At 41.1% G+C, this 27,526-nt stretch overlaps 1 protein-coding gene across 5 annotated transcripts; it reads left to right on the forward strand.

Annotated features, from left to right (window-relative positions):
- Positions 1–456: 456 nt before the first annotated feature.
- Positions 457–27,139, forward strand: FOXJ2 (forkhead box J2). Of its 5 annotated transcripts, XM_026082445.1 has the most exons (13): positions 457–549; positions 783–903; positions 12,271–12,429; positions 15,762–16,114; positions 16,590–16,664; positions 18,570–18,638; positions 19,007–19,147; positions 19,606–19,804; positions 21,685–22,002; positions 22,365–22,466; positions 22,940–23,140; positions 23,891–23,989; positions 24,582–27,139. In XM_026082445.1, exons 3-13 carry the CDS (start codon positions 12,414–12,416, stop codon positions 24,668–24,670), a joined length of 1,662 nt encoding a protein of 553 aa, XP_025938230.1. In that variant the 5' UTR covers positions 457–549; positions 783–903; positions 12,271–12,413; the 3' UTR covers positions 24,671–27,139. The 5 variants fall into 5 exon arrangements, with proteins under 5 accessions (XP_025938230.1, XP_025938229.1, XP_025938231.1 ...); XM_026082444.1 differs by having other exon boundaries at positions 457–903; XM_026082446.1 differs by having other exon boundaries at positions 457–903; positions 19,609–19,804.
- Positions 27,140–27,526: the final 387 nt, after the last annotated feature.

The following is a 27,526-nucleotide window of genomic DNA, read 5'->3' on the forward strand; positions in this document are numbered from 1 at the left end:
GGGGGTTGTGCGAACCATCTTTACCACCTGCTTCCCCCCCTACTACATAGCTACTGGGTGAGAAAAATTTCTCCTTCAAGCAGAGAAGGAGACACCCCTTCCCCAGCTGTTTCCCAGACCCAGCCAGATAGTAAGTGGGGAGTTTCCCTAAGAAAGAGAGGCAGTCCCCAAAACAGAAATAAGCCAGACCTCACCAGATACTTACCTAGTGATTTTAATTATTTACATCTGGTCAGCAGGCAGCAGAGAAAGAAAAACAGGCACGGATTTAGATACTCTCCCCTCTCCAGTTGCTGTTAACTGCTGGGGAAAAAGGTAATTTCTAGCACTGATCTGGTCCTCCTTCCAAAGAAGATTCCTCATCCCTTAAACCAAGAGGGTTTTCTCTAAATAACCTGTGCAAGGAGAGAAGACACACCTCCCAATTACAGGGGAGGAAAAAGACAGATTTTGCTGATAATATCTACAGAGTTAGTAAGAATTCTTTCAGAGATTTGCCCAACTTGAAGGACAAGGTGTACCTGCACGAGAGAGAAGAGAGACTTCCAGGTAGGGAGACTGCGGAAATTGCTCTCTCAATCTGACAGTCAGTGAAGAGAAGAAAATGCTATCTCCCAGGGGAACTCCCCTTTAGTAGTTAGCTGCCAAAAGAGAGAGAGAGCATCTCCATCCTGGGATAAAACTAGCAGTTTTAGGGGATTGACAATCCCAAGCAGATCATTTTAGCACTCAAGATTCTGATTGCATCCACAATCCCCTTGCCCTCAAAATTTTTCTTGAAGAAGCTGTTGGAGTAGCTGACAGCAACATCGATGTTCTGAGGATGGGGCTCACAGGAGTGTGAAGGGCAGCACCCCAGAAACCAGCACTGAAGATCCATCTCCCTCCAGAAAATCTTCCAGAGTGAGTGACCACATTATGTCACCTCTGTCTTCCTTTCTATCATTCTCTTTCCCTCTGTCTTTCTTGTTTTCCATGTCTTTTCTCTCTTAGTATCTGCTTTTCAGTGAATCTTTTCTGTCTCTTTCTGTTTATGAACCTCTCCCCAACCTTCTTTTTCCATATATCTTTTTCCATCTCTCTCATTAATCACACTTACACATTACAGGGAATTGACCTGATTCTTTCCCTCACTGTTTAGCTTATGGGTGATCCTAGCCCTAATTAATTGTAACAAACCTCTCTGTCCTTTCCTTTCTACTTTCTTTCATTGGTTTATTGAATTTGTCCTGGGCTCAGCTTTTATCATCAATGGTGTGAAATTAATTTCTGTTATCCAGAAGTCATTGACGAGGGTAATACTGGCCAAAAAAAAGGTTAAAGAGACAGGAAGAGTGATTTGTAGTGCTGGTGTCCAAGGATGTATATATATTATATTGCACTCATGGGGCTGGAGTGTCAGGTGTTCTCTATATGTGTCTTGCTATGATTGTAACTATAGGAATAAAATCATTGTGAGATGCAGACCTTATTGTGCTTGGAAGCTGAATATACAGACCCCAGTGCTAACACTCTGAAATGAAAATCCTACTGTATTCGGGGGTTGTGGGATGAATGCTGGCCTGAGTGCCCTTGAGAGTTGATCCTGTTGTACTCAGGGGCCTAGGAATGAAAGTCATGGTAAGGCTGGTGGAACCTTCTCTGAAAGTCAAAAAGAAACCATTCCATTGCTGCTAGTCTTCATATGTGCTTTCTTCTGTGTTCAGGGGCTAGGACTGTCAATCCTAATGCTAGTGTCATGGTGAGCCAAGCTGGCTGCATTTTGTAGACGGGACAGTTAAATTCCTGTCCAAATGAGTATTTTGACACTAACATAGCAATTTCCTGAGAAATAAAGTCCAAGGGAGACTTCATCTCAAGTCAAGCCAAAGCAGATTCCTTTAGCAGAAGCATCATCCCTAAGGATATCTCACTTAAGATACTCCTGTTTCTGTTCTCCAATGAGACAGCAGTGAGGAAATCCAAGATCAAAGGATCGTTGGCCGGGACAGGTAGCTTTTTGGAATTCAGTAGGGAGCACAGTGGTTAATAGGGAATCCCAGAAGAAGGAACTCCTTGGTGTAATTTGACAGTAAGATCATACAAAAGAATCCAGGTCCCTCCAAGGTAGTTCCCCATTTTTGCAGAGATTTTGACAGTTATCCGTAGCTTGAGAAGGTGTGTTTTTCAAAGGAAGGCTGAACCATGAACTGTATATTCAGGGGGTACTGTTAGAGGCCCTCCTACCTGTTGCCCTATAGTTGTGCAATCAGACTGTTTTGAGTACAGACGTGTTATCCAGAGCAAGGTAAGAGATAACTGAGTCATTTTGGCCTTTGTACACTCAAGGGGGTAACTGACTTTTGATGTTCTCGAGGTTAATTTACCTTCCTCTGCCCCTTCCTCACTGTAATGACTTGACATTTTTGAAATGCTTTTGGCTATGATGGATGCCAAGGCACTTTACAGAATGTATATGCCAGCCTTACAAAATTCTGCTCTCTCGGAATAACTATCTTTATATGTGTAAAATGTTTCATTCTTGATTATTGTGATAAAGAGTAAGATTTGTATTTTCTGCCTGAGCTTTTAATATTCATGACAGACATGCAAGGCTGAAAGTCATATGCTGTAGTTTAATTGTTTGTTATTTATTTGTTAATTACTGACTGGGTATTTGGTGCTGACACAGACACACAAAATTAAGACAGATCTGAAGGTCTTGTAGTCTAAAACACAGCTCTACAAAGCCAGGATGTGCTGGTAAATTCAAGGAAGGGAATAATTTTTACAGGGCATGGCTCTTCAGTGTGATGATGTTTGTATTTAAATCAAATGTTTATCACAGGCTAAAATGCACTTCCTCTGAGGTGGAATACTGCAGCTCTTCTGCACCATTTATTTAATACAAAAGTATTCATAAAAGAGAAAGGAAGAATATTATCTTCATAAAAGTGCAAGGTACTTTATAGGCACATTTAAATGAAAGTGCTATGTCTTTAAGAGTTTGTCAAGAGTGTTAAACCTGAATACCTAAAATTAGACTTCTAAACTCACATTTAGGTACCTGAGTAAATAGCCTGATTCTCCTAAGTGTCCAGGAACTTAGAGGTGACTTCAATAGAAGCTACAAAGTCTTCAGCATTTGGATATAGAGACACTTAATTGTATGTGTATGGATTGGCAAATTTAAATTTGGGCATTCATGCTTCCAAAGTTGGCTTTTAAAATTGAAGCAGTCTGATCCTTTCCTATGTGCACTCCATTCCCAGTGAAGTTTGAGAACTGAGAGCGTGGTACTTCTCAGGTCAAACCCTTAAATAAAATTAAATGAGAAGGTCTAGAGATTTATGGGAAAACAATTACATTACTAAAAGATCAGGAGGTTATATTAAGGTTATATCAATGTTTAAGTATATGTTCTGTAAGTTCCTTGGGTTTTATCTTGAAATCTGGTTCTGTAGGCAGTGTCTAGCTCAAAATCAGGAGTCAGACATGTTAGAATGAAATAGAATAATCTGTTTAGGGAGTAGAATGTCATGTCCCAGTCCTAGATGTGGTTGTGAGTCCTGTAATGCTTACTTTTTCTGAAAAGTATGGCTGAATTCTGGTGTCTCTGGAGAAGAGACCCCAGTCTCAACTGTTCTGTGAAGCTTTTTCTTACCCCAGAGATACAGGTATCCATTATTACTTGATTACATCCTCCTCTCCTAAACTGGGGAGTTCAGCCTCTATCAGAATTTGGAGTTTTGGCCCTTTACTGCAACTGTCAGAAAGGTGGTACTGTTAATGGCAACTGTGTTATGGACAGCTGTCCCTCAAGAGCAGGGCTATGATGATTATCTTATTTTACACTGCTGCCAGACAGGAATTACTTTTGGTCATTAGCAGCCAGAAGATGCTTTTGGACTCGTTTTTCCATTTGTTGCTCCAAACCTTGGATAGAATTGTAACCAGTGACTTTCAGGCAGAACCCTGTATTTTGTAGTATGCCATTTGCAGAATTTGTAGCAGTACTGTGCTTCAGAATTGAAACTTTAACTAAAGAGTATTGTTTCTAGCATTCCTGGTCTTGAAGACGGCTCTAAAAATATGAGTAGTGTCCAGATTATTGGACAGCCTAAAATGGTATCTCTAAAACATATGAACTCTCCACTTGTGTTAACTCTGAAACCTAAAGAAAAGCATGTAAACCTCTGTATTGCTGGATATTGTACTTCCTATTATTTTAACAACAATATCCAGTTGATGTTTTTATCCCCCAAAGGCTTGTCATCTTTGTAGCAGTCAGTATTGCTGCTTGCTACCTGTTCTGCAGTTAATGTTTCCTTCTTCCTTCTAAAGGATATAAGATGAACATAAAAATCCATGGCATACTTCTACACTGTCCCCATGTTTTCACTTTTAAAGGCAGCCTGTGTGAATGTGTTACTGAGAGAGAGCAAGCACCCTGCAGTGTGTTTTCGCACTTAATTAGTTGTAAAATTTTCATCTTAAGTTTGAAATGAAACATATGCAAAATATTGAGAGTGTTTCAAAATTCAGAGACCTTTGCAACAGAGTTTAGAACCAATTTACTGTTGTGTCTCCTGATGCTTTGCCAAGATCTGGACTAGACTGTTGCTTATTCTTCTGTTTTTACCTCCCCTGTCTTCTACCCCATCCTAGCATGAACCTTAGGGTAGGTGTCTTAAAAGTAGAAGACACAGCATTCCACTGATGTTGCTAGTTCCTGACCTTTGTCAGCCCCTTCCTAAATCCCATCCCTGGCTTCCTAACATCGTGTCATAGTCAGGTTTTTCTCCTGCACCTTTAAGGCCTGGCATGTTTCCACCCTGCCTACGTTTTTACTTTCATTTCCTCCTACACCCCACTACTCCTCCCAAGTCTCTCACTACATCCCTTTGCATCTCATTTTCCTTACTGTCCCCTTTGGCATTCTGTCCTCATGTCCCATAAAGCCTAAAATGCTTGTTTTATGCTCATAAGGCAAGCATTCCCCATCTCCTCCCTAAGATTATTTTGTGTCGGGAATCCTTTCTCACTGCATTTCACAGGCCTCCTTGTTATTACCACTCCTGCATTTTGACCCTTCTTGGTTTGGCTTTCATTAGATTATATGCTTGTGGACACAGCATTTTTCATTTGAGATTGTGCCGAGAACCCCGTTCTTTTATAAAACTATATAATAAATATAATTTTGTTCTTCTGAAAACATCTGGTTCTTCTAGGCTGGGAATGACACTAGCACTTTGTCTCCATAATCCATCTGACTCATTCTCCTACCCTTCCTTTTCTACTGTCCCCTTCCCTTCCTCAGGAATAGCTAGATTTTAGTTGGTGAATTAGAATGAAAAGCCCCTGCAGTACATTCTCTAGTTCCTTCTAGCACTTCAGGATTTTGGTTTTGAAGTGGGGTGAACAATTTGTGCAAGGCCCAATATCCTGTTCCCGATCCTTCTAAACTGGTCTGTTTACCTGATGTGAAGTCAAGCAAGGTCAAGTAACTACAAAGCATTAGGGGATGTGTCTTCTTTTTTTGGCCTTGTTTTAGTGTATAGGAGAGATAAGGAGTGAGGGGTTTTATATCTCCAGATTTTTTTTTCTTTTCTTTTTATTTACATTAGCAATTCAAATTTTGTTTATGTTCTTTGTCATGTAAGACTCTGTGGCTGATTATAGTAGAAATATCATATAATTAGGGTTTAAAGTTAAAATTTGAATAATTGAGAAGGAATTGAAACTTTTTGTGATCACAAAGTAAGGGAGCAACATTTCTGAATTCTCAGTTTTCCCCAAAAAATTGTTAAGTAAAAACAAAACAGTTCTCTCTCCATATGAGTAACTTGCAGAGAAAATAAACTATTAAACTAATTTTTTCTCAAATTTGTTTTATCTCTAGCTGAACAAAGCAGACAAGCTTTCAGGGTAAAGAATTGGTCTTGGATTTGGGAGACCTGGGTTCTGTGCCTGCTTCTGCTACTCATTTGCTGGCTGACCTTGGACTATGTGCTTCTGTGTGTGTGGTTTCCCATTTGTGCTGCCATAAAGGTATCGAACCTTTATAAGTGCTTCAAAGTACAAGGATGAAAAACACTATATAAGGGCTGGGTGTTACAACTGATATTCTTCATATTGTTGATTACCTTGATGAGAATATGAGATTGAACTCAAAATCTCTCTAGGCCACCTTTTGTGGCATTAAGTAGTGAAAGCATGAGGCTCCAGTTCATTTTTCTTTCATGAAAGGTCCCGTGACTCCAAAACTGAAAGGTGAAAGATCCTGTACCATGTCTGTAGCCTAGAACTGTTTTTTAAGTGTAGATATTCTGGCTCCCTTGAATCTTCTCCTTCTAAGATCTCTAATGACCTTTTCTTGGCCAGGCCTCAGGATCTCTGTTCCATCTTCATCCTTCTTGGCTTCCCTGCTGTTTTTGACACTTGATCATGCCCAGTCTTGAAATCTTGTCCTCTCCTGACTTTTGTGCCTGTGTTTTCCAGGTTTCCCTCCTACTGTTCTAGTCATTCATCCATTAACTTCTTCATTAGGCTATTTACCTTTCTTCATTTATTTTTTCATAAGTTGGATGCACAGACCCATCTCTGGTGTGTTCTCTTTGCTTTTCTTCGCCACCATCTTCATGCCAGTGATACCAAATTATGCATTTCATCTTACTGTCTTAACATCTTTTCTTAAATGATTTGCCACTAGTTTAAAATCACTGAGATCAAAATGGAACTCCTGAAATCTCTTTTAAGACTTCCCTTTGTTTCCTGCTTTCCTCTGTTGCAAGCCTCCATAGTTGGGCCTATAATGTGGGTTTCCTCTGAATCCCACTGTTCTTGCTTTGCACCCACAGGATAGAGCCTCATCCTCCGGTTTCATGGCCTTAGCCTCCCACTTCTTCTTTCTTAGTCTCTTAAGGCAAGCAACCATTATGCTTTCTCATCTTCCATCTCAACTACTGTGTGTTTTGGCTGGCCTGTAATGACTGTGTCACCCTTCTTTGGTCTTGTTAAAAATGCCATTGCTAAAGCTGTCTCCTAGCCTGTTTTCTCAACATATTGCCATCTCCTCCCCTGCAATCCTGTCCATTGGCTATCATCCACCAAATAATGGTCCAGCTTCTTGTCCCCACTTAAGGGCTTTCCGTTTATATTTCTCCCTTATCTGTCTTTGTCTTTTATTGTATTGCCCTCTGCTCTGCCAGTAACACATTACATTGTGCTTTTCAGTTTCTTCCATAAACATTTCTTCACCTTCTTCCACAGCTGACTCGTACCTTGATACCTATGGGAAAACTGCCAGCCAATAGAGGCCAGACATACTGGAGAGTATTTGTTTACCTATTTGAAAATTATTCAAAAGGACTGAATGATACTTACAGGTAGTTGGCTTATTATGTTTATCCTCTCCATCCTGACACTTCTTTTGTGAAGGAGGAGAATGATTACAAAAATAAATAAAGATCATCATAAGCAAAGACCCAACCCCACAAGAACTAGGAAGGTGAGGGTTGGAGCAAAATAATATTTATTCACAGTTGCAAGGTGGTGACTGTGGGTAGGTATGGGTGGGAGAGAAAGGGGCTACTTTCAGTATCTGTGAGGGACTGAACAGGAGATTTAGTTTGAGGATGATATGCAAGATGGAGCCTTTTTGAGTAGGCTGCAGAATGCCAAGTAGCTGTACTAGCATTTTAAGCCAGAAAGAACTGTTAATGTGAGTGTGTTCCTTGCTAGAGTGATTCTGCATTGTGATGTTGACTTTCAAACTTCGTATAAATCTTTACAAGTTGTGGGCCTGGCTAGGGGTTGTCAGGTGTTTTGTCTCCTGGAAGATATTTCAGTCACTTCAGTTTAAAATAATAAAAGCTAAAAGAAAAGCAAAAAAGAATTAGCTTAGAAGTGGTTGGGACCTAATTTATGAGCTTTATACAGTATTAATTCTTCTGATCAGTCTCAAACTTCAATTTCAGCTGCACTTTACTTCCAAATTCTTCTTTAGCAAGCTATTCTGCTGTGCTTTGGTAATCTTAACACTAGGAGCATCTGCTGTATCTACATTCTGACCACCTGGTATACAAATAATTTACACTTGATACCAATTTCCTTATTCTTTATAAATTCAGTATGTCGTTCTTCCTAGTGCTTGATGTCCATTTCCACAAATGGGACAGAATGGGTTGTGGCTTGTTTCAGCAACTATTGCAGAGTTCATATTGACTAATCTCTCTTTCAGTGGTTCAGCCTTTGGTGAACAGGTTCTGACCACTTGCAATCAGATTTTCATTTTCACTCTGCCTGGCTGATGTTTATTTAGCCCAGGGAGCTTCTTATGTGTAAGCTTCATAGTATTACTATTATTAAACTGCAAGGTTAACAGTAATCTTTCACTGACATCCACTTTTTTAATGGGGATAGAATACAATTTTCATTTGTAAGTGCATAATGCATTATTTTAACCTGAGTTTCTGTAGCTGTCTTTGCAATGATGTGAAGATCTTCTGAGCAAGATATTCTGCATGCTGATCTACTTCTGATGTTGTCTCTAATTTCAGAGACAATCTGGGTAACATATCAATGTTTGCATATCCTGTACAGAAGGTTTGCCACTGGATGTGATTCTGATAGACAGCTAAAATTGAAATCTTTCTCTTCAACCTGGGTGCTTCCACAGGATTGGGGGAAATACCATATTACAGATACAGTTTCTCTCACATAGACTTTCTGGTTTCCAAGGTAATTTTTTTTCCAGATATATACTCATAAAATTGAGTTACTCCAAAAACAATATCCAGTACCTTTCTCACTGTAAGAGTAATTGTTCTGTTAATATTCTTGAAACAATTGCCAAAGATTTCTCTTGCCTGCCTTGGCATATGTTTAGAATTACAGCTCCTACTTCCAGTGGTAAAATATTGCTTAGTGGTACTGAAGGGGGAGGGGTGCTTTAGAGAGAGTTCTGCTGTGGTGATATATTTTCATTGTGCTTCTTCAAAGGGCTTGTTTTGCTTTTTGCTTCAAATCTCTTATTTTTTGGAAGGTGAAGGGCTGTAATGGGACATTGGGCTTATTAGTAGAATAAATCTTTTATAGTAGTTTTATTACAAATAATTTTGGCTCAAAAGTATTTTAGGCATACCAGTATTCTCAATATCATTTGCTGTTTCATTTGGTAGGTGTTTTAAGTCTTCCCCTCTCTCACTTATACAGTGACATAAATAAGCAAATTGATTATTCTTAACTTTGAACTCATATTTTGAGAGTGTCTGAAGGATCTCTTCAACAATTGTCTAGTGTTTATCTGCATTTCTATTGCATGTGTATTTAGCAGACAACAAAGGAATCTTGGATTAGTTAGTTTTTATTATTAAAATCTGGCAAGGCACTAGCTGTAGTTGATCCTAGCCTTTTATGCCTGTAAAAGACACTGCCTTCACATGAGAATATTTCAGACTTTGGCTCTAATAGCATTGGTTGATATGTCTAAAGCAGGTCAGGTTTTAAAAACTGTGCCCTTTGCCGGTTTAGTATGTAAATCCCATGGTTTTGGAATTGGATCCTGATGTACTTTCAACATGGGGTTCTTGGTGACTTTATAGTCCCCATAGTCTTCAAGCTTTATTAGTACCAGGATTACATGCACAGTCAATGCAGTTGATTGGCTTAACTCAAAATATGAAATTATTCCTTGCTCATGCAGCTTCTCTACTCACCTCAGAAAATGTAGGGGATTGAAAGGTAAAAGTTCATCCTATTTTAAAATGTGCTGTTATGCTTTTTATATAATTAGTAACTATATAAAAACAAATTTGTTTTCTTTTTATTTCCCCCACAGATTTAATATGAATCTTATATTGTTGAGATAATTTCTGCCTGTTAAAGAAAGATCATATCTTTATAACAACTTAATTATAATAAAAAGCAACTAGTTCAGTGATTTATGTTGAGCTATGCACAGTCTAAAATTTTTCATCTTTGATTTTTCAGCACCATCTTAGTGTATTGTAACTTTTAGCCAATTTCCTGTTCAGGGTATCATGATTTCTTTATCACCTGTATTCATTTGCTTGAAACAGCATAAAGCATTCAAAGCCATTCCATCTTGCACAGAAAACAGTTTCAAGGAGGGGTATAGAATCAGACCGCTGTGACATGGACAGGCACAGACTTTGTAACAGATTCCTTTATATTCATATAGTTGATACTATGCTATGTGCTCTTAAGTGACAGTAACTTCCTTTGGTGAATTCTTCTTTCCTTTGTGGTTCATGATGAGCGCAAACTGTGTGCCACCTATTACCACATCTCCAACCCTTTATTGGGGGGGGGGTTATTGGGAAAATATTTTTCTGCTTGTTCTACTGCTCCCAAAGAAGGGAAACATGGTTCTAGGGTATGAAGATTTTTGTTATCTCTTTGCCCAAGGGCTGTTTTTTCTCCTTTCATATGGCATTCCAGACAGAAGTGTGCATTCAAACTGCAGTGCTTTTCTTTTGGTGTGTTTACATACTAATACCACCCCTGCCAGTCCTTCCACATTAAGTTTCATTTTCTGAACAGTACCAGTAGCTTCTCTCTTCCATCTGGATTTGATTCCAGAACCATCAAAAATTTCCTAAAGACTTCTCATTGATAGTTACAAAAAATGATGGACAACAATGTTGAGACTAGCCAGGTAATGAGGTATGCTTTATCCTTCTTTCTAGCTTTTTACATGAAACAAATATCTCTCAGTGAGGAAGTTTGCTTAGAGAAGATAAGATTTTAAGTGTTTTGTTCCTGCCTTCTTCTTCCATATAACCTTGTTTTTGAGGGAAAACATACATCTTAAAATGGCAAATTTCTCCTCCTGCCAGAGTTAGAAAAATTGATTCCCTTTTTTTGTGTTGGCATAAGAATATAAGTTTCTTGCTTGTGTACTTTACACATGTACTTCAAAACTATCTTTTTTCCATCAGAGCAGAAGCTGTCCATTTTTCCATGCACGTCTCATCTTACGTGTTACTTTTCTTTCTTGCTTTTTGAGGCAGCTTCCTCTCATTGCCATCCTGATCACCTTTCTTAAAAAGGCTGCGGTCAAATGGTTTCTTTGTAGTGATTTTTTTTATTATTATTTTTGTAATGCCCCAGAAGCCAGCCATATCTCTTTAGCTATGTTAGATGAACACTGTCAGTTAGATCCCTTGATCTGTATTTCAGGCACCTGAATAGAAGTGCCCTTATTTTTATAGGTGCTCTGCATTAATGCTTCACCCTAGTCGGTATGTTTTGAATATATTCCTGCTCCAAGTTTGTGCTGAGAAACCTAAGCTAAGGCTCCTTTGAGTGTTTTGCCAGTAGTTTTTCACTGGATTAGAATTGCAGCAGGAAGAAAAATAAAACAACAGTGAAAGAAGTGCATCTTCTACAGGCTGTGCACAGCATCATTCCATTCATTGTTTCACTCTCCTGCTTCAGTTATAGCCAATACTGACTGGCCAGCCTTTGAGTTCTGCCTTAGAGAATATTCGGGTTGTAAGTGTTTATTAACTGCATTCAAGATGACTCTTAGAGCTCTGTTCTCCACATTTCATACATTTTTTTTCAGTCCTGATATATTAAAGTAGCAATGATGTTGGATAGATCAGACTGGCTGGGAGCAAGCATTTGCAAAATAGCAGGGTAGGCACAGTACTAATTTCTTCAGTCCAGCAGCAGGTATAGTACAGGGAATCTGATAGAAAGAAGGCTGGGTTACATTTTCAGTGTGAAGTTCAATTTGCTGATCCCAAATATTCAAAGTAAGGAAGAAGCTTCCCTGGAGAGCTGTAATGAAGTATCACTAGTCCCAAGTAAATACATTAAAATGTATTCAATGATAGGATTTTCTTTAATGATTAATATCTTTTCCTTCTGAATCAGACAGGTTCCCATGTGTTTAATTGTAGATTTGGATTAGTGGTTGGCTGTCATCTTTACATATCTCTGACCTGTCTTGACTTGGGGTTGTACTGGAACCTAGTTAGTGCTTGAGAAATGAAGAAACTACAGTCTGTTTCCAGCTCTTGATGATGGTTATGACTGGCTACCTTAGCCTTGTTTTTTACATGTGCAAAAGTAAACAGTGTCAGTTTATGTATTTGGTTGACTTTAAATTGGGAGGTTATGAATTATGGTGTTTAAGTTTCTTTTTACTTCTTAGAAGTTAGTTCTAGCTTACTAATGTGGTAGGATTTTATTTTTTAAACACTCTCAATTTCAGTTCAGCATGTCTGTTAGTTATTTGTGTTTTTTGTGTTTGAATAGGGTCATAAGAGAGGAGTTTGAAAGAACATTTGCCAGACAGTAAGCTGGAAAGTGGAAACTGGAAGAATCATGAACTGCTCTGATTTGGCTGCAGTCTTGTTTTGTCATATCACTAAGTAGTGTCAAGCTGGTGTAGCACTTGGATGAGAGACAAATCAGGTGAATGTGATGTGCAGCACAAAGTGTTGTAACTGTAGTTATTTAATAGCAAATGTTCTTTCAAATAGGTTAGTAGCAAATTATTATTTTTGTACTGACTGTGTTGCTGGAATTGCCACCTTACCTGAGGGTTTGACTATGTCAGATTAATGTAGATCCCATATTGCCTCTGCCAGTATCATGATCAAGTTTAAACTTGGAAAATAATCTTATTCTACCAATTTGAAATTTCTATGTGGTTACTGTTGGATCTAGGAGTATTATCTTTCTGTTCTAAATGACTTTCTAACATGTATTCTTCAAGAGTTGCTGCATTTATTGAAAAGTAGTTGTTTCAGTGCTAGGCAATCAGTGCATGTGTATAAATAGAATTTTTTTAATTTAAGAGTTGGGTATTTTTCTTTTCTTGTCAAAGAGTTTTATAAACCAGGGAGTGAAAACATTTGGATTCTTAGTGGCCATAACATGACCCAATTCTAACCTTGCCTTTCTCTGATGAAACTGAGGGTATTACGCTTGCATATTGTGTATCAACCTTACCTTTTACTGCATAGTAGTCAATCATCCCAAATGGTCTACTGACATAATGTGGGCAAATCTGAGGACTCTGTGAAAACTGCAGTATTTGCATTTCTTGCATTTCTGGCATTTCAGCTTGGAAGCTCTATCTGACATAAGGGTTTTTTTTTAAACTTAATTTTCTTTATGTCAGTGCTCTTTTAAAAAAAAAAAAAAAGTGGGCTGGGAAACTTGTATTTATTTCATTTTGCCTTTGTATTGTTAGCACAACTGATGTTTTGTAAGGGTTTAATATGCATATGATAAGCAGCAGTAATTTGTTCTATGATTTCACCGTGGAAATTAAAATTTATGTGAAGCACATACAAAACTAAACATTCAACTGATATTTAGTTCTTTTTTTTTTTTTTTTTCCTCCCAAAGTGGTCTGAATACTATTCCTTAGTGACGGCTGTACCTGTAAAATTGCCATGAAAATGCAGCTGTGGTTTGAGTTACGTGGATACCTCAGCAGTCTTCTTCCTTCTCCACTGTACAGAAATACATCATTGCTTTACCCTTGCATAATTCAGGAAGGAACAGTGTTGCTTTTTCTTTTTAAAAATGCACAAGATTAGATCAATTCAACCCAAAAGAGTTATATTCAATAAGCAATAACTTGTAAAGGGCAGGCAATGGAAAGCCTTTTGCAACCCTAGTTGATCTAGTTAGATGTAGAGTAAGTAGTCATTGCTATCATATGTGATAGTGTGTCAGATGAGTATATAGATAAGTTGGTAGCAGTTGGGCCTTTCCTTTCCTCTGCTCCACAGAGAAAAATGTTCCACCCACTACAGATATTATAGTGCTGCAATTTTATTTTTCAGTCTGTGCATGCATATGGGTGTGAGCAATAACACTGGCTGTACTTTCTGAGTTATCTTCTGAGCCCAACCTGTCGGAGTCACTGCTGGTGGTGGTTGAGTGCTGGATTTTGTTGGAGATACTGCATAGGTTTTTGAGCCCTGAAAGGTGTGATGAGCACATGCATGAAAATGAATAGTTTAGTGCATGCACACGTGCTTGAGTGTAGACCCTTGTGTGCTTTTGTGCTGTGAGAGCACTTCAGTGCAGAAGTGCAAAGTACAATCAATGCCTGTGATTCTGGGGGAAGAAGGTGGAGATTATATGCCAAAATGCTGTATGCATCAGTGTCTGGATCTGTGCATCCACACTGTGTTGTTTTCAAATACCTATTTTTAGAATGAATGTCTAATTGTTATTCATGTAGATGGGTGTCTCCCTGTCTCATCTGATCCACTCAGATGGGTGATGCATTTGGTGGGAGGTGCCTGCTGATGAATTTTTCCTAAGCAGGGTATGTTCATGTTAGTCTGTTATCTCTACATGTATGTTTGTGGTTAATTTGTTGCATGAGAATGTGTATCTATGTGTGTACGTGCATGCATGTGTGTTTGTGCTTTTACCTTGTGTATGTGCTAGCATGCTCCAAGACAGTTTCTTCCAAAAAGATTAATTTCAAAAATGAAAGATGTGGAACTTGCAGCCACTAAAGACTTAATTCCTCACCTTATGCAAAGTGTAAGTGTGGTGCAGTGCAGGTTGTGACCATAGAAACTTAGCTACCTAAGTCCAAACTTAGAGGGATTGCTGCTGGTATGTTGTTGCAGCCACTAGGAGTAATAGTGGTGATCGTTATGATGGCCTGATTACTTGAAAACACAGCCTACAAGTTCATGTACTAAATATACAAGTTCATAAAAAATTCATGCTACTAAATGTTTTTGTCATATAAAATAATTGTTTACGTAGAAAACCCTGGGTATAAATGCCAGTCATGTTGGGCAGGTGTGTTTTATTTTTATGAGAGGAAATATGGTCTTGTGACCAATAGAAAAATTGGAAGTCAGGAGATCCTGATTCTGTTTTCTCCCTGTGGCAAACTTGCTATGTGACCTTGGACAAGTCAGTTTTTCTTGTGTCTTGGATTTGGGAAAAATATTTGCCTGTTATACTGTGAATTAAGCAAGATTTATTTCAATAAGATGATATATTTATTTAGGAAGAATGTGTGATGGAAGGCAAAACTGTAACTATCATGAGCTCAATATAGTCTAGTCCACCTCGACATGGTAGATGTAATGATCTATATATAGTGTTGTGCATGGTCTTGATGTTTCCAAATGAGATATGTAATCCTAGCTCTAAGAAATGGATTAATTATAATGTCACATGATGCAACAAGAGAGACTGGGCCTTAGAAAGAAGTTAATTTTCCCCCAAATTAAGGTAGTCACAGTCCTGATTCTTACAGATTGTCTAATTAAGCTGTGGTTTGGATATGGCATGAAGGGATATTCCCTTTTAGCAGTGATTCTCCTCTTTATCTGACAAAGTAAATTTACAAGATCTCAGTGAAAGGCCTTAAGGTTATGTTGCTTAAGTAGTAAAGGAGTGAATGAAATACAGCTGCTGAAAAGGCCCTACCTCCTTTGAACAGATCTCTTTTGTATCGTAATTCTTTACCTGAATACAGTTGGGATGCTCTGGCTAAGACTGTGCCAGCAAAGTTACCATCAGCTCTGTCCCAGCTATTATCAGCAGGGATGGTCCTCCCAGCAACACGGTCACAGGCCTTTTTGGATGATTGTGTCTGGCTGTGAATAAGGTATATGGAGTAGTATGATCTTCAAACAGGTATTTAGTGTTAGAGGGAGAAGTAGTAGAGGAGTAATGCAAAGAGATCTTTCTGCTCTTAGATTTCAACTTGTTTATATCTCCGGAGTTCCCTTTCTGCTCCTCTCTCCTCACAGATACTCCAGCTTCCACCATCATGGCTTCTGACCTGGAAAGCAGCCTCACTTCCATAGACTGGCTCCCACAGCTTACTTTAAGGGCTACTATTGAAAAACTAGGGGGGTCCTCACAAGCAGGACCCCCAGGTGCTGCCCGAAAGTGTCCCCCAGGCTCACCAACAGATCCCAATGCCACCTTGAGTAAAGACGAGGCTGCAGTGCACCAAGATGGGAAGCCACGTTACAGCTATGCCACTCTGATCACATATGCCATCAACTCATCACCTGCCAAGAAGATGACACTCAGTGAGATCTACCGTTGGATCTGTGACAACTTTCCATACTATAAAAATGCTGGGATTGGTTGGAAGGTGAGGCCTTCATGTCTAAAATGCCCTCTCTGTTTAAAAGACTTTATTTTCTTACTTCTGTGCAAAATGTTCTCACTGAGCAAAATAAAGAGACAGATGTGAAACCAAGTTGCTTGGTGGAAATGCAAAGCCAGAAGTCCCATTTTCTCTGAGCTTTTTGTATTATGTATGTGGTAGTCCCTTAAGAAGGACCCTGCCAAAAAAAAAAAAAATCACTACCAAGCTCTGCATCACACTGATACTCTTTTCTTTGCATCTTATGTAGGTGTATAGGTAATTCAACCCATGTTATTCAGCCTGATCCATCCCTTTCCTTTCCTCAGCTTCTTTTCTGCTCCATTCTGGGGCATATATATAATAAGCTTTGGTTTTTGAGTGTCCACCATCCTCTTTTTTTGTGCCCACTCCTAGGCATACTCAAAACTCCATAGATTTTCATTGTAGCACTTATGTGTATCTCTCAATCTCTCTTCAGAACTCTATTCGTCACAACCTCTCTCTGAATAAATGTTTTCGGAAGGTGCCTCGACCGAGGGATGATCCTGGGAAGGTAAGCAATCTGCATGTTCCTGAGCAAGCAATATAAAACTGTAGGGGAATAAGCTAGGGTTGCCCTTTCTAACCCATAGTTGGAATTTGAAACCTAAAGTGTAGGCAAAAAATGGAAGCAGTAGTAAGATTTACTGCTGTGCTTGGCTACAGAAGTAGTTGCTTAAAGGGAACCTGTAAAGGGGCCTAAATGGTTTTAGCTTTTTTTTTATTTTAAATCTGTGATCTTTGATTGACTTTGAACATATTAGAGGAAGGAAAAAAATAGGGTTGAATGTACTTGGTTAGTTTTCTTTCTTTTTCTTCTTGATTTTTATGTGTAAAATGCAGGTCTAGTTGAACCTGTTCTATTATGACAGACCTTAGAGGCTGCTGGCAAGTGGCAGGGTTATGACATCATGAGTTTCATAGAAACAAGTTCCAAGGAAGTGAGAACAGAGCTACTACCTATATAGACTGCAAACCATTTGGTGTTGAAAAAAATATCACCATCACATAATTCAAATCTGTAAAAATCAGTTGGAAGAAAAACTCTTAAGAATTTAGCAATTTACTGGTTCAGTAAGGGCTAGTAAAACTCTCTTAATATATACAGACTGTAAAGGGGAATTGCTAGCAAAACCAAGACTTGGTATGCAGATATTACTACTGTAAAAAACAAGCAGAGGGAGATGGTGGGGATGTGAAGCTATGTGTTTGGAGAGAAATCTTGTCTTCTTTTTCTACATCATAAAGTTATCAGAAAGGGCCACTTGCCCAGGCTTTTTCTTTTCAGGTTATCTTTAAAGGACTGAGTGCTCAGTTGGCATCTAGAAATTGAAGTTGTACAGCTCTGAAGATCACTGGTCAAAAACACCATTGGTTATATGGCTTATTCCAAGAAATCCTAACTGGCTTCAGTGTACATGTTTGCAGGTGCTCATTGGCATGTTGGGCTTGGTTTATAATAAAAGCCTGTCCTGTGCTTGTCATGATTATTCAGATTTCAGTTGGAAACTATAATGAACGAAATCACACCCTAGAGTTGTCTTTATCATAATTCAGAAAACAACAAACTGACATAATTATAGACTAATTTAGGTTGGAAAGGACCTTTGGAGATCAATCAATCTCACACTCAACACAGAGCCAATTAGATCAGGTTGCTGAGGTCTTTGTCAAGTCAAGTTTTGGATATCTCCAAGGATGGAGATTCCACAGTGTCTCTGGGCACTTGTTCTAGTGCTGCACCACCATCATTTTAAAGAATTTTTTCTTTTGCTGTGTATCTCGGAGAAGAGTCTGGCTCTGTCTTCTCTATAACCTCATTACATAGTTGAAGAAAGTGGTTAAGTCCCCTTAGCCTTTTCTTCTCCAGACTAAACAAACCTGTCTTTCTCAGCACCTCCTGCACATCATGTGTTTTAGTCCCCTGTCATGGTGGCCCTCCTCTGGATGTGCTCTTGTATGTCAATGTGTTGGGCGCAGAACTCAAAGGGGAGTCTCAGAAGCATTGAAGAGAGGGGTTCTTTTAGCTCTCTTTGCCCAGTCTGAACATTTTGTTGGTCCTTGTTAGTCAACAACAAATCCATGCTGTGAGGAAGGTACTGAAGGGGGTGTGTAGATCCAAAGGAGTTGGTCTAGCTTGGATCAAAACATCCTTTGCCCTTGGTCTCCTGTCTCTGAGTGACAGAGGCACGGAGCATTCTGCCTTCCACCAGTAGCACTGTATCTCATTATTCAATCTGATGTGATGCAGGAGGTGAATCTTTCCAACACCGAAGTCTCTGTTGTCTGATGTCCTGGAGGGTGGTCCTGGTGTTCCTAATGTTTAGTTGATGCTGTACCCTTAGGGTCACTAACAGCCTGCTGCAGGAAGCTCTCTGATTTAGTAATACAATCACTCACCAATGGGTCTTCTTTCCAGGGTTCGTATTGGACCATAGATACCTGTCCAGATATATCTCGCAAGAGGCGGCATCCTCCAGATGATGATGTGAGTGTCATTCTTTCCTGAGAGCACGAAGCAGGAGGGGGGCTGTCCCTTCTTGTTCTAAAAAAAATACTTTCAGCATCAGACTGTGGTTCCATTTTGAGGGCAGGGCGTACAAATGGGTAGACAAAGGCTAGGACTGAGTGAACTTACATGAATGTCCTGCTGTCCTGGCTGTTGTTGCTGTTCAGTAGCAAATTTAATCCTGTCTAAAATCTTTTATCCTGACTCTTCAGTGACTAAGGCCCAGTCCTCTTTTCTAAGCTGTGAACTTCTACTATAGAGGAGTTGGCTTCCCATCTGCAGTTTCACTTCTCCGTCTGTTTTTGATTTCCGCTCCTTTCCTTTTCTCTTTCTTCTCCCATCCACAGATACCACAAGACTCACCAGAGCAAGAGGCCAGTAAGAGCCCTCGAGGGGCTGTTCCAGTCAACACAGAAGCCTCTTTGCCACCTGAGGCCACCCCTCAGCTGTCACTCCAGAGCACCACCCCCATTGCCAACTACAGTCAGGTGAGCAGCAGGGAAAAGGATAGGAGCCTTGAGAAGAGAGCAAGGGGGAAAAGGAAAGGGGGAGGAATGCATGAATGGAAAAGTGATGAGAAGAGAGGGAACAGCAGAGACAGTGGTAGAGGTAAAAAGGAGAAAGAAGGGAAGAAGTCAAAGTTGTGTAGCCAGAAAGAAAATAAGGAGGACGTGAAATGTAAGAAAGGGACAGGTGGGGATAAGGATAAAGGCATAATGGCATTAGATAGCTGAAGTATAGGCTGGAGACAATGTGTTGCAGAAGGAAGATGGTATTTGACTTTCCTCAAGGAAAACAACATTTGGGAAGATTTGGTGGGAGATGAGCCCAGTGTTGTGTGATACCGCTGCATGTTTTCCCTGCATCCTGACTCTGGATCCCTGTCTTAAGTTACAAAATCTAGGACAAACTAGATGGCTTATTTCTACCATGTGTGGTCCTTTAGCAGGGTGCAGGGCCTGTTGATGTAGCCTCTACAGTAGCAGGTGGGCAGGGCCGTGAAGGGGCCGATGTGCCACCCCCGCTCTACAGTGCCAACCATGACTTCAAGTTCTCCTACTCTGAGATCAACTTCCAGGATCTTAGCTGGTCCTTCCGAAATCTCTACAAATCCATGCTGGAAAAATCATCTTCCTCTCAGCACGGTGAGTAACCCTATGTGTTATGTGGGGTGGGCATAGCCTTGTGCACAGATACATCCTTGGTGTGTCTCAGATCTTTCCTCTTTTAGGAGCCTGTGCAAACAGACTTTCCTTGCTTGGCATGCTGTAATTAGTTCTGCCGGGGCAGATAAGAAATTTGCATGTCCTTTCTCTATCTCTGCCCCCAGTTCTGTCAGAATAAAAAGGGTAATGAATTTAAAATACCTTGTGTTGATACTAAAGCAAGAATGGCAAAAGCTCAGAGGAATGAAGTCCTAAAGAAAAGCTTGACTGGGAAGTAGTCGTAATCTGACATCACGAGTGTCGGACTAGAAACCATAGGAGGGAGAAGGTTGTTGCATGTAGGCAGGTTGTTGCATGAGTTTCCCCAAAAGGAGGGTGGAAAGTCATCGTTGCTAAGATCTGTTAAAACTAGGATTGGATAAGGCCATGGAGAATAGAGCTTTGTGGATTGGAGAGTGGGAACAGCCTACAACTCCGTTCATAGATCAGATTTCTCTGATTGAAGAAGCAGCCACCAGAGGGCAGAGTCGCTCCAGGGATAAGATAGGATGCCCACAGAAACCACTTCATGAAAATACCAAATTGCTGTTCCCACCTTTAAACATTCTTCTAAATATTAGTCTGTTGTAAAAAGGAATATATTATTAGATGAACATCTCGCCTATTTTACAGCTGCTCAGCTGTCAGCCATCATACAGCACAGGCAGAGTTTGCTACTATAGGAGGAGCCTCCTAAACTTGTGGCTTTAGTGAAATAAAAAAATATTATTTTTACTACTTGCATCGTGCAGACACTTGAAATTTTTAGTAGGAGCCTGTTATGTGAGATGTTGTAGAACAAGAAAGCTACAAAAATCCAAAAGAGAACCTTTACAATTAGAAACATACACAGAGTAAAAGCTAAGCAGCAGTATGTTTTTTAAAGTCTTTGGCTGTAAGGTGGTCTAGGAAAGCTTACAAAGTTTGAGGAAGCTGTGTGGTTGACCTATGAGTAAAGATGACAGTATTGACCTTTTAGCCTCATTCCAGTAGTAGTTCTGATTTTTGGCTCCAGTGGAAAACTGAGGCTTACTTATGGATGATCAAGTAAGGAGACTGAAAGTAAGGAATGGGTAGCTCAGGTTAATGGTATGCAGTGCCTTTCACTGTGATTTTTCCCAGAGGTTCTACAACATAAGGGAAGAATGAACAGGGGAAGCAGACATGAGAAATAAGATGTGCTCCTAATGTGGGGAAAAATGGAGAATGCCTGATGCTCTTGCATGTAGGGAATGCCTGAAATGGATGAGGGTAGCAAGAACACACCCAATGAGTGAGGAGGAAATGAAAGTAATAAGGAGCCCTGGTGTATGCAATGTGCTCTGTGTACAAAAGCAGTAGAATGTGTGACCCCTAGTGATTTGTTAGAAAAATTGTGAAGGTTGCAGACCAAGCTGCCTGGAAGACAGGAACTGAAGAGACCTTTTCAAAACAGCAAATCAGCTTTATCAACTTCTCTGTTATCTATGTTTTGTTGTTTAACTTCAAATTTGGTTAACGGTCATTTCTAGGAGACCGACATCTATGTGAAATTTCAGGAGAGCAGGCTGTGATTTGATGAACATAGGACGAATTCAGGGAGGCATTTATGTGCCTAACTCTGTACTAGAGGTTTAATCCTTTATTGTAGGGTGTTTTGCTTTGAATGGAACTTGGAGCACAGTGCATGTGCATGTGTTAATTGTTTACAGCTTCTAGAGGGCACTTCAAAAGCTTCATAAATAGTGGGATGAGTAGTGTGAAATTAGAATTGGATAATTTAAGCAGGGGTCTGATCCAGGCACCTGTTAAAGCTCCCTCCTCTTTCTTTCACCCTGCAGGTTTCTCTTCTCTCCTTGGTGACATGCAGCCCTCCAACCACAACTACTACATGTACCAGCAGCAGCAGCAGGGCCCCTCATCAGTTGGTGGTGGTCCCCCACTCCACACCCCAACCCCAGAAGGTTGCCCATCCCAAGGAGGAAAGCAGCAGGGTGAAGGTTATGGCCCTCCACCAGTGATGTCCATGCACCCACCCCCAATGCAGCATGGAGGCTACCACCAACATCAACAGCACCACCCACACTCCCATCCACAGCAGCAGCCACAGCAGCACCAGCAGCAGCAGTCACAGGCTTCAATCAACAGTGCTGGCTTTGGTGAGTCACTGCTGATGGAAAGAACAACTGGGAAAAAGAGAGTAGTGGGGAACCCCTAGACAGAAATTCCACAAGCAAGCTTCCCCTAAGCAGTGCCTACATTTTGTGTACAAAAAAGGGCAAAAGCCAGTTCTGATTGATCACTGAGTAGGAAATTCACTTCTCACTGAGGGAAAGGGAAATACATCTACACTGGGTTTGGGATTCTGTTTAGATATGCAGGGTAGAGTCTGGGGCTAAATAAAAAGGATTTCTACTGTAGTGTTAGGCTCTTTGGTAAATAGAGGCCAATCATTTTGTATTAAGGGGTAGAGGGAAAGAGTGTTCTGTCTTGGAATAATCTTGTCTCCATTTCATTCCAGCATTTCCCCCTGATTGGTGCTCCAGCATTGATTCCCTGAAAGAAAGCTTCAAGATGGTAAACCGGCTGAACTGGTCTAGCATTGAGCACTCCCAGTTCTCAGGTCAGTGTTGACCTAGTGACTCAGTGACTAGGGGCAATAGTCTAGCATTTGGAAGTCCTGTGCTCAGATCTTTTTTCATTGTAACCTTGTCAAGTCTGTGGGTTTCTCAGTGACACCACTCTTCTGTTTATAAAATGAGATGTCCTACTTCATGGGTTCTGTTAAAGACCATAAGTCACTTGAACACTCTACAAATTTGAGTGGGGGAATTGATTCATAAAAGTATCAGAGAAAGCTGGTAAGAGAGTTTCCCTCCTGCTCCTCCCTCCCCTGGTCTGAGTCAGTGAGACAATACCCTGAAAAGGGAGCTCTCCAGATGTCCTGTGACTGATTAGAAAGGAGGAAGTTGGGTTTGCAGGGAGAAAGTGAGATTTAGGGTGGGATGACAGCAGCTACTTGCAGGGACTCTTCCAGAGTCAGGGGGAGAGACCAGTGTAGGTGCTGGCTTTGACACTGTCCCTTGTCCTCTGCAGAGCTGATGGAGAGTCTGCGTCAGGCTGAGCGGAAGAACTGGACGCTGGATCAACACCATATTGCCAACCTCTGTGACTCCCTCAATCACTTCCTTACCCAGACCGGTCAGCTTCCTCATCTAGTTGGCCCACAGCAGCCCCCCCGAATCTCTGATTCTTGTGCCCTGAACAGTGGCAAGCAGGAGCAGTCCATGAACCCAGGTAATTGGGAGGTAGACTAAAATGTCATTTAAATGAAGGCCCAATTCTGTGAATATCCCAAACAGCTTGCCACCTTGCCAGGCAGTGTAGCACCAAGCAACTCAGGGCTTGGCTGTTTGTGACCTTTGTGAGAGCTGTTCATACCAGCTCAGCCTCATCTGGCTTTAAAAAATTAGGGGTGTCCTATGTCTGTGGCCTAGAAACAACATCATCATGTGATGCATACCATTGAAAGGCACCATATCCTGACAGAAATAAGTTTAAAAAGTAAACTGATAAAGCAGATGGAGTTTGTTTTCTGTAGCTAACAAGCAGAAAGGAGTGACAAGGTAGAAAGGCTGCTGTTTCACATGGCAGGAGCTCTTGCACCCATGTTGGAGGAGAACTGACTGGACAAAGAGTAGGAGGTTGCATGGTGAGGACAGCACAGAGGGCCTCATGTATCATGGTCTTGATACAACTGTGATAGTGTATGTCACCTAGTACTGAACTGAGTGGCTGATTTTGAGCCAGCTTCTGGTATTTCTGGATGAAAATTTTCTTTTTTTACAACGATAGAGAATCTCTTGCTGATTCCCAGAGCAAGATCCCTGACCAAGCTATAGCTTGCAGTAAGGACCCAATAACTGAACATCTCCTCAATATCCCATGGGTCTGAGGGAGTTCCTCTGTGGCTGAGCTGTCACCCAGTTAGGGCCAAGACAGCTGACCAGAATACTAATAGGTTTTTTTATTCCTTTCCTTTCAAAGTGAACTCCTATGGTCAGCCCCAGCCTCCCCATCTCTTCTCCGGGCCATCTCCTATGTACCAGCTTTCCACCCAGGACTCTCCAGGATATAATCGCCCAGGTAAGGGGTGACATTAAGGCATATTATACCAATGAAGATTGAAGAAGTGGTTCCCAAAACCTCTGTGTGTTTCTCCCAAAGCACTTGCTAGTCAGATGGAGCACTGAGGGTGGAGAAGGAGCCTGGACTGCAAGGGATTCTCCAGAAGGGCTGTGCCATTACTCTGGCAGGATTTAGAATTACAGTGGCCCGATTTCTTTCACTTCACATAAATGGTCTCCTAGCCTAGCCTTACCCACAGTCAGTTGCTTGAAGACAACTTGACATGGGTAATCTCCTGTTGCTGGAGTACTTTGTGCTCTATCAGCGACCAGCTGTGAGGAAAGCTAAGGAGGCTGCAGGTTAACTCTGTAGGTGCTTCTGTGAAGAAGCTCACAGCACAGCACCTCCTACCTGCAGACTTTGGTACATGCTGTCTGAGAGGGAGAAATCCATTCTGATAGTGTTCTTGCTTGTTCGACTGTGGGGAGAAGCCCACGATGCCTGAATCCCTTAGGTTTCTTTTGCCCAAGAGCTCACTGTGAAAAAGCATAACTTTTTTCTTCTAACTGTTCTGCTTCCTTTCTCTTCTTTTTTCCTGTTTTTGGTTCAGCTCACCATCTGGTCCCTCGGCCTCCAGGACCTCCTCCAGGCACCAATGAGGAAATCCCCGACGATTTTGACTGGGACTTGATCACCTAGCGAGTTACAGACTTGAGAGTCCGTCCTTCGTGAAGGACACGGAAGGGAAGGGGGATGTGGGGTGAATGGTGTCAGCACCACCTTCCCAGCCTCCCTGCCTTGCCTGTATATAGATATATATTCTCTAACTCTGCCAGAGAAGCCACCGCAAGATGCTGCCGAAGATAATCCTTCCTTGCGTCCTGTTTATCTTCTTTTTCTTCTTTTGTTTATTATTATTATAATTATTATTATTACCAGTAATTGAGCACAGCCCTCCCCCTCCTCTGGTGGCCTCGGACACATCAGATCAGCTCTTTTGTGTTGCATGGTGCCCTGTGGAGGGTGGAGCGATGGCTCCTTGGTGCCATGAAAAGACCTTGGAAGGCTGATTCCTCGAGTGCATCTTTCTCTGCCTCCATCATTTTGCATTTAACAATCCCTCTTTCCCTTCAAGGTGGCCAGTGTATCTGTCGAATTGGCTACTGGAGTGAGGGAGCCTAGTGGACCCTGGGAGCCTGTAATTATGTTTCTTATATGTTGTAAAAGTCAGGGGATTAAAGGGACACTGGAGGGTTGATCTTAGCTCTGTGAACTTTCTTGCACCAGCAGGAAAAAGCAAGAAAAGAAGTAGAGATCCCAAGTACAAAGAGAGGGCAATCTCTGAGGTAGGGAGAGCTGGACTGAGCTGGGAGTGTGGAGAAAAGAGAATCTGTAGCAGAGAGGACATTTCAGCAGAGATGGGTTTCAAAATGCAGTGCCATTTATGAGAACCTAAAGAGATTTTGAGGGAATCCTGATCTGTTTTCTACACTGCCTTTTGCAGTTTCCAGGGAGGTGAAGCCTATGTACCTATCAGGTAAGAGAAGCTCAGCAGGTGTCTTTTGCACCAGCAGTTGGGGGAGGTCATATGAGATTCATCAAATTCTTTTCCCCAGAGCTTTTAATTTTACCCCAACCTCTTCAAGCCTTCCTTCAAAATAGGTGGTGAGACTCTCATCTGCATATGCAAATCAGGAAGTTCTCTCATACCATCAGTATTTGGTTATTATTTGGCCCTTTCCCTCTCTTATTTGTTTGGAGACTGTCCTTGCCTGTGGTTTGAGAATGCCAGCAAGAGTCTTACCTGCGTAGATATAAATTCTCAGTCATTGGTACCCATTTGGTGAATGGGCTAAAGGTGGAAAGAGGAAGCTGCTACTCAGAATGGAGGTGAATTAGAGGACTTCTGTTCAAGGGGCTGGAGCCCTCCGGTCAAATAATTGGGAGGCCCTCACAAGTGATATGTTTGTAAGAGATGCATTAGAAGAGGGAAGAAAAATGGGGGAGATTTTTAAACTGAACAGCAAAGGAGTAAAATATAAAGGGGAGGAGGGTGAGTCAGACCCGTTGCAGTTCAGCTGGGGAGATGATGGAATGGATTGTAAGCCCTTAAGGATGGGTTCTTGTCAGCACTTGCAAAGCAAGAAAGTGGAAAAGGTGTGGGAGCAGGAGTGAGTGTTGAGATGCTTCCTGCCCTAAGCTGTGTCCTCTGTTCCCCTTTTTCTGGTATGGCTCTACTCTATCAAACCTCTTGTTTCCTCTTTATATTTTGTAAAGCCTCCCCCTGTCCTTATTCCCTATTTACCAGTGAGGGGAACCAAGATGGAAGTAAAACATCTCATGGGGGCTTGACATGCCTGTGGCAGGGGAGGTAGTTTAGCATTGCTTTCTGAATTCGCTGTAGGGATAAACCAGTTGGATCTTTGTCAGGGAAGTGGACAGAGTCTCATTGGATTTGGGGGGGAGGGGGGTATTTTTGTTTCTTTTTTTTTTTCTTTTTTAAGTGTGTGCGTGGGGGGGGGAGGGAGTTCGTCGTTGAGTGTTTCCAAGAGAAATGAGGAATCCTAGAGCCAAGTTCAGCATGAAGTCCGCTGTTATGTCTGCTGCTCAGGATGGGAATGATACAACTTGGAAGCATGTGTGATTGGGTTTCTGTGGAACATGGCACCAAAGACAGCCTCTCCTAGGTGCCAGTTAGTGCTTTGCAGAGGATGTTACTGAAAGCCAGCCCTGTGAAAGACTGAAAACACCACCTGGAAGAAAAACAAACCAAGATGGCTCTTTCTGCATAGCCAAGTGCTCCTCATTTGCATATTTGCCTCATTTTGCATATTCAGTTGTGCCTCATTTGCATATGTGAATATATGCCGGTCAGTGTGCAAATTAGCCTCGTTTCTCTGCCCTTGAAATAAATGCGCATGGTTAGCATGTGGGAAGGCATCCATTTGGACATGTGGAGCTCTGCACTGCAAGCTGGTAACAGCCTGCTGGGAGCAAAGGGATGTTGCCGGTGGAGATGGGCCTGCCAGTGTTCCTGAGTGCCCTTCCACTGTGTTGTGGCCCATAACGCTTTGAGTCAGTGGTCAGGGAAAGAGGGGCATGGTCTCATGAGTTTATTTTTGTGCATGCTTTCTTAATAAAAAGAAAAAGTGAATGTTTATGGTTTAACTCCTTTGGTGCCAGTATTGAATTTTTTTTCAGCAGCGCCTGGTCAGGTTGGTTTGTCTCCCACTTACTTACCTTACAAACAGAATTTGAGTGTGGACATTGCTGAGTTAACAATCCACATAAATATGCACTTTACAACAGAGACATTTTAGGTTGTCAAGAGGAAGAATGGAGGTTCTCACAGCTGGGTGTTTGCACAGCATTGAGATCAGTGAGTCTTTCAACCTAGTTTTCCTGTCAATGGTATGCCTGCCAGAAAGACATAGTGAAAACTACATCAAAGCTTAGTAGTTGTTCATCATACCATTTGCTGACCATACTTCTTTAAGGAGCAACTAACACCAAAAGCACATTTTAAGCCACATATTTCTGCTTTTCAGCAGTAGG

This window comes from Apteryx rowi, unplaced genomic scaffold (genome assembly GCF_003343035.1).
Source record: "Apteryx rowi isolate R43461 unplaced genomic scaffold, aptRow1 scaffold_578, whole genome shotgun sequence".
In the NCBI taxonomy this organism is placed as follows: Eukaryota; Metazoa; Chordata; class Aves; order Apterygiformes; family Apterygidae; genus Apteryx; species Apteryx rowi.

What these genes read in the sequence shown, in the direction of transcription:
- FOXJ2 (XM_026082444.1), top strand. An exon ending in ATCATCTTCCTCTCAGCACG is followed by an intron (nt 19,805 to 21,684) that starts GTGAGTAACCCT and finishes TTCACCCTGCAG; the next exon opens with GTTTCTCTTCTCTCCTTGGT. An exon ending in GGAGCAGTCCATGAACCCAG is followed by an intron (nt 23,141 to 23,890) that starts GTAATTGGGAGG and finishes TTCCTTTCAAAG; the next exon opens with TGAACTCCTATGGTCAGCCC.